The 6,694-nt window shown below is 65.3% G+C and overlaps 1 protein-coding gene across 2 annotated transcripts in view; it reads left to right on the forward strand.

Annotated features, from left to right (window-relative positions):
• PRSS22 (serine protease 22) overlaps positions 1-5,289 on the forward strand; it is a 7,752-nt gene extending 2,463 nt beyond the window's left edge. Inside the window, exons 4-9 of one of the 2 annotated variants that reach the window (XM_006146415.3) lie at positions 1,686-1,823; positions 2,437-2,463; positions 2,666-2,837; positions 2,995-3,272; positions 4,214-4,371; positions 4,891-5,289. In XM_006146415.3, coding sequence (XP_006146477.1) covers positions 1,686-1,823; positions 2,437-2,463; positions 2,666-2,837; positions 2,995-3,272; positions 4,214-4,371; positions 4,891-5,106 — 989 coding nt within the window. In that variant the 3' untranslated portion in view covers positions 5,107-5,289. The remainder of the gene's footprint in view (positions 1-1,685; positions 1,824-2,436; positions 2,464-2,665; positions 2,838-2,994; positions 3,273-4,213; positions 4,372-4,890) is intronic. The other variant, XM_006146416.3, reaches the window with a different exon arrangement.
• The last annotated feature ends 1,405 nt before the right edge of the window (positions 5,290-6,694 follow it).

Consider the following 6,694-nt stretch of genomic DNA (forward strand, 5'->3'; position numbering starts at 1 on the left):
CCCGGAACCGCCCCCCCTGCCGGTGAGCCTCCCACGGCTGCTGGACCCCTGCCCCGACAGGGCCTCTCAGTCGGCCCCTCACAGGCCGAGACGGTGCAGGCTCCGGGCAGCTCTGACCGAAGCGGGGACTGCAGGGGAAGCACAGCAGGTCCTGACCGTGGCACCCCAGCCCTCCAGGATGCAGGGCCAGGCCCGTGGCCGATCTCTCCTCCCTACCCGTCTCCGATGGGCACTGTCACCATCCCAAGCCCCACTCTGCTGCAGGGCTGCCCCTCAGGGGCTGAGCAGGAGAGGGGGCACAGGAAACTGGTCCCTCTGCAGAGCCCCAGCTGTGGGAAGCCCGGCCGCTGCCCAGGACAGTGTGGATGCTGAGGGGCTGTGGTCATGAGCTTCCAGAAGACCCTCCAGGCCTCGGAGGTGAAGGCCCTTTTTCTGAGCAGCTTGTGCCAACACCCCCAGGTGCGGTCTTGTGCATTCTCTGGGTCCCGGCTGTCCTCTGCCTGGCACTGGGACCCCATGTGATAGAAGGGCCTGTCCACTGAGGGGCCCTCCCCAGTCTGGCCCGACAGCCGTGTCTGGGTCAGGGCTCAGGCCTGGGCTTCACCACTCACCACCAGCTGGGCTGATTCTGCCCTGGACAGGCTCGGGTTCCTCGTCTGCAGAATGGGAGTAGAACAAGGGGTTTGGTCTGTGGGCGGCCACCGTGGGTCCATCCCACTCTCCTGAGCTCCGACTGTTCGTGTGCTAGCTGCCCCCGGCCATGCCACTGCCCAGGTCCAGGTCTGCGACGAATAGCTGAGGGGACAGCACGTCCGCCCAGGAGGGCGGCAAACACTTGGGGTGGGGGTGTTGGCGAGTGTGGGGCTGAGCCAGGGAGCCCCAGGTTGGCACCTCGGTCTACCCGAGTCTGGGCTTCCCTACGGTCCAGCCCGGAGGCCTTTGCCTCGCTCAGTGGTCTCAGGTCTGGGAGGGGGGCTGGCCCTCCCCAGGCAGTCAAGGACAGCCAGACACCTGGGGCTGAGCTGACCCGGGCGCCGCGCCGTGGCTCCCGCCTTCCTGGGAGTGCAGGTGAATGGTGAGTCGTTGGCCACGAGTGACAGCCGAGCCCCGCCCACAGGGACAGCAGGAAGGTGGCCCCAGGGACAGCACAGCCACTGGGGCTTGGTTCACAGCGTTCCGGGAAGAGGGTTAACGGGATTCCCAAGTCCTAATTTGGGCCAGGTCTTTGGGCTGAGTCACAACGTTACAGGGGCCGGGCCATGGAGGGGGTTGTAACTGAACCCCGGCACCCCCATCATGTCCCAGGCCTCGGGCCCCGAATGCACTGCGCCCTAGACTCCAGCCATCCTGGAGGCCTTGCCTTCAAAGCACTGGGGATCGTTCTTTGCCCAAGTCAACGTTGGGGACTGTGGGCTGGCCCCAGGCTCAGGCCCAGGCCCATCGGTGTCCCCCGGAGGCCACATCCGGAGCCTGGCCCTGATCCCCCCTTTCAGGCTGAGATGGGGTCTGGCCAGCCCCGCATCCCCTAGCGGCTTCACTTCCTCCCCAGCCCCACCCCTTCCGTGACCTACAGCCTGGTGGCCTGCACTGAGCCACCCAGCCAACTGGTCCGACAGCATTCCGCTCCTGGGATAAAACCGGGGCCACCTGCGGGGACCTTACACAAGGCCCTCTGCCTGTCCCAGCCAGCACAGCCGGGTCCCTGGAGACTGCCAGCTATCTGGGCACCTACACCCCGCCGGCCATGATGGTTTCCAGAAGCCCCGCAGCCCTGCGTGTGGGCTGTCTCCAGCTTTCAGTGTCGCTGCTGCTGGTGTGTACAGGTGAGGCCCGAGCCCTCCGCATCCTGAGTCCAGCCTCTCCTCTCAAGGCTCATGTTAAAAATGCGTGTGCTCCTTCTGCCTCTCAGCCCCTCTCTACCCATCAGCCCTCTGTCCCTCGATTGCCTAAGTCTGTGCCCTCTACCTGTGGGGAGCCGCCTGACTCTCCCTGCCATTCTGGCTGTCTCTGTCGCCCGCACCTCCCTGCCTGTCTCTGCAGACCTCCTCCGCCGTGCAGAGCAGGGGTGGGTGCAGACACAGGCCAGCCTAGCGGGGCCTGGCCGCGCTCTTGCCTCCCCGCGCCCTGTTCCTCCGGCTCTCTGCCTTTGCCCACCTCTCTATCGCCCCCCCAAGTCGGTTTTGTTCCTGGGCAAGAGGTCCCCGGGGAGGCCCTCGAGCCCTGGCTCCCCACCCTCGGCCTGCCCTCATGGAACGGGTGCAGCATGGGTTGGCGGCCAGAAGGTGAGCTGTGAGGTTCACCGCCAGGAACCAGGCTCCAGACATGCCCGCCCCAAGCTTGGGGATGAGCCCACAGGAGAGTGGCGGAGGGGTGGGGGAGGCAGGGCCTCCTCCCTCCCCTTCCCCCCTCACCCCCCACTGTTCCTTCTCTCCTCAGTCAGCCTTGGGGCCGCCAGGACGCCTGGTGAGTGTCGCTGCTGCACATGGGGCTTCAGGTGCCCGTTCGTGCCTGTGGGTCTGTCTGCATGGGAGCTGGCCAGGAAGGGGTGAAGGAAGATGGAGGGAGGCAGGGATGAGGGGCGGGGCAGAGAAGAGGGGAGAGGCTGAGGGTCTGAGCAGGGGAGGGGCGTGGCCATGGAGATGACAGGAACTTGGCCCCTCCACAGCGCCCCCAGCCTGTGGAAAACCCCAGCAGCTGAACCGGATCGTGGGAGGCCAGGACAGCACCGACGCGGAGTGGCCGTGGGTCGTGAGCATCCAGAAGAACGGCACCCACCACTGCGCGGGCTCGCTGCTCACCAGCCGCTGGGTGGTCACTGCTGCCCACTGCTTCAAGGGGTGCGTGCACCGCCAGGTCGCCCCACTCCGCCGGCCGGCAAGCAGGCCTCTGCAGAGCCCCCATGGCGCCCAGAGCCTGCCTGCCTTTCAGGGCCCTGGTCCCTGCTGCCCCTCCAGACTGTTCCCAGCTGACCCACCCCCTTTCCTTCCCCTCCAGCAGCCTGAACAAGCCATCTCAGTTCTCGGTGCTGCTGGGGGCCTGGCAGCTGGGGAACCCTGGCCCTCGGGCCCAGAAGGTGGGGATTGCCTGGGCACACGCCCACCCCGTGTACTCCTGGAAGGAGGGTGCTCCTGCAGACATCGCCCTGGTGCGCCTCGAACACCCTGTCCAGTTCTCTGAGCGGGTCCTGCCCATCTGCCTGCCTGACGCCTCCGTACACCTCCCCGCCGACACCGCCTGCTGGATTGCAGGCTGGGGGAGCATTCACGAGGGAGGTGAGACCGCTCCCCACCGGGGCAGAGGGTGGTAGAGGGCAGGGGCACCCAGGGACGTGACATGATCAGAAAAGGGGAGCAAGCACAGGCCCACCAGGCGGACAAAGACGGGCTGCCGTCAGGGCGTGAAGTTCGGGAACCTCAGCACGCAACTTTGGGTTAAAAGGGACCTTCGGCTGTTTCCAGGCCACAACAGCCGGACTGTGGAGCCAAGCTGCACAGGGGCACGCTTGTGTATGCACAAGTGTGTGCACGTGTGAACATGGAAATGCCCTGGGCCCTGCCTCTGGTGGCAGCATGCTGCAACTGCAGCAGAACCGGCAGGAGAAAATGCAACCTCCCAGCTCTGGCTGGAGGTTTGGAAATGTCCTCTAGAAACATCCAGGGTATGAGGACAGCACAGAGGGGCAGCAAGAGCAAGGCAGCAGAGGACGGGGCGGCCAGAAAGACGGCGTAGACGAGGGGACACGGGGGTGGGTGGGAGATGCAGGGAGACGGGGAGGCAGAGGGCTGGAGGACTGAGTGCAGGAAAAACAGGGCTTCTGTCAGATTCCCGAGAGTGGGGGGCAGGCAGGGCGGACGGCGGGGCTCCCACTGCCTCTGAGCAGCAGCCTTGCCTCCGCTGGCCCCCAGGAGCTCTGGGAGAGCTGGCAGGGTGGACTAGCTGCAGGTCTGGGGTGCGGGTTCCTTCAGGCGCGGCCAAAGTCCAGGGCCGGGTGGACGCCCTGAACACTGCAGGGCGAACGGCCCTGCTCTGGCCACTTGGGCTCAGCCAAGGCATTGCAGCCCCTGCCCGTCCGCAGTCTGGAGGCCTGGAGCCGGGATTCGGGAAGCGCTGGGAGAGGCCAATGGGGTTGTCAGCCTTTGAGAAAGGCTACTGAGAGTCATGGAAGGAAAGCCAGCAGGTGGGAGCCCCGGCCTGACTCCCTGCTCGCTGGCAGTGCCTCTGCCCCAGCCCCAGACCCTGCAGAAGCTCAAGGTGCCGATCATCGACTCGGAGGTCTGCAGCCGCCTCTACTGGCGCGGAGCCGGGCAGGGGGCCATCACTGAGGACATGCTGTGTGCTGGCTACCTGGAAGGGGAGCGCGACGCCTGTCTGGTGAGCACCCTCAACTGCCCTGCCCAGGAGGGGCCAGCATCCGGGCCTCTCCCTGGGCCTCCTCCCCAGAAGCAGCAGGGACTAGCAGCTCCCACCCCACCCTGGGAGAGCGGCTCAGGCGGCCCAGTGGTCAGCGCGCCCGCGCACACCGAGGTTTGCTGGTCTCCACCGGCCCTCGCTGGAGCTCACCTCCTGGTGGCTGGGGCCTTTCCCACATCCGGCCCCCATCCCAGCTCCAGCTCCGACCACACCGCGTGAAGGGGGGTGCGATGATGCTGGACCCCTGACCTGCTGCGATTAGCAGAGGCTGCCAGCCACGGCAGTTCCTTCCTGAGCCTGAGCCGCTCAGGGCCGTGGGGCAGAAGGGCTGGCAAAGTGCTTTTCACGGAGTCTGCCCGCCCTTCCCGGGTTCCCAGCTGGCCGGTGGAGGCGGATAATGGACCGCAGGCAGGAGCTGTGGGCCGCGGTGCGGCTTTGCGTATGCTCAGCCCCAGACGGTCCTAACCTTCCCTCCCGCAGGGCGACTCCGGGGGACCTCTCATGTGCCAGGTGGATGGCTCCTGGCTACTGGCGGGCGTCATCAGCTGGGGCGAGGGCTGTGCAGAGCGCAACCGGCCCGGGGTCTACACCAGCCTCACTGCCCACCGCCCCTGGGTGCAGAGGGTTGTGCACGGAGTGCAGCTGCGCGGGGCCAGCGGGGCGCGGGGAAGGGGCCCCTGGGGCCTGGGCTCCTAGGCCGCCGCGGTGCCGCTCCCTCCCTTGTAAATAAGCCACCTACCTCGAGGGGGCGCCGGCGCCCAGCGTGAGGCTCCGCCCGCCCTGCCCCCGCCCTCGTGTATATAATTGTTCCAGATTTTTACAGTTGTTACCCTGCCCACGTATCTTATTTATTCTCCCAATTTCAATAAATTATTTATCGTCCGGTTCCCATGTTTTCTCGCGTATGGGGACACTGGGCAGCGAGGGTCCGGCTGGGCTAAAATGGTGGGAGGGGAGGAAGGGAGGGGGAAACGAGGCAGGAACTGGCCGGGTCAGGGACTCGGGGGTCCTGTCCACCTGGGGCTCAAGCCTACTCCTGACTGCCACCTGCAGTCCGGCATCCTCCGCCCTGACCTTTGCAGCCTCAGCTCTGCCTCCCCCCATCACCCCAGCCCCATTCGGGAGCCGGGGAGGTGAGGCTGCGGGTGGAGAGCAGCCAGGCTGCGAACACGACCTTTACGCACATGCGCAACGCGCTTCCGCAAGCTGCTCCGCAGGGCCCCGAGAAGCGTCCACGCACGGGAGCACTGCCTGCCCCAGTGGCCACCTGCCTGCTGCCAATGCCCACTCCCCCCTACTGCCCCGTATCCCCGCTAAAGGAAGTCACGTGTGCTTATCAGTCTGTCCCCCCAAAAAGATCAGAAAAGTTATATGGCGCCAGTCCTTTTCACATCTTCAGACGATTTACGTCCAAAAACAACAGCCTTCCCCACTCGAACGTGTTCACGCCGAGCAGGTCTGGGCACCTGCTCATCAAGGAGGGCAGAGGGTGGGCGCCGGCCTGCCAGCTGGGCTCCAGAACAGGGCCGGCGGGGGTGGGGGGGAGCCCCACCTGCGCGTGGGCCAAGCCCCTCCAGGCCCGCCCCTTCCCGTTCCCACTGTGTTCTGGGAGCCTCGGGCTGGTAGGGTGAGCCCTTGCCTCCCTCCTTGGGCTGACAGCTCTCACCTGGAGCTGGTTCAGGGCGTGAGTCACTGTGAGTCCGAATTCCGCCCTGCGGAGGCAGGAACCCAAACAATGGCAGGCTGGCAGGCAGGTCTCAGGGCCCGTCGCTATAGGGACCGCGTCACGGTGCCTTCATCAGGCTGCAAGCGGTCTGCACCCCTTCCCTGCCCAGCACTCATGGGCAGCCAGGCCTCTGGCCTCCTACCTGTCCCTGTCCCTCTGTCCCCACCCTTCCTGGGACTCTGGCCCAGCCCAGCTGGGTGGCAGGTGTTCCCCAGTTTCCCTGTTCCAGGTAGGATTTTTTTTTTTTTTTGAGAGTTTTTTTTTTTTTTTCTGGATTGGTTTTTGCTATAGGGTGTGTGTGCTTGCCAGAAAGACAGAGAGACAGAAAGCGAGAAATCACCCTCCAGGGGGGATGGTCACGCCGCAATCCCCGCCGCAATCCCTTCTCCTCCATTCTCCTCCCGGGATCTTGGGCATGCACGCACACGCGCCCGGCGTGAGTTTTAAGCCACCGGGTCCGGGACACGAACCGCTGTCGACTACGTGGGAGTCCAGCAACATAGCCATTACGCTAACTACTGGTTCCCATTCCAGGTAGGTTTTGACAAGTAGGTGAGC

This window comes from Tupaia chinensis, unplaced genomic scaffold (genome assembly GCF_000334495.1).
Source record: "Tupaia chinensis unplaced genomic scaffold, TupChi_1.0 Scaffold000178_1, whole genome shotgun sequence".
Taxonomy (NCBI): domain Eukaryota; kingdom Metazoa; phylum Chordata; class Mammalia; order Scandentia; family Tupaiidae; genus Tupaia; species Tupaia belangeri.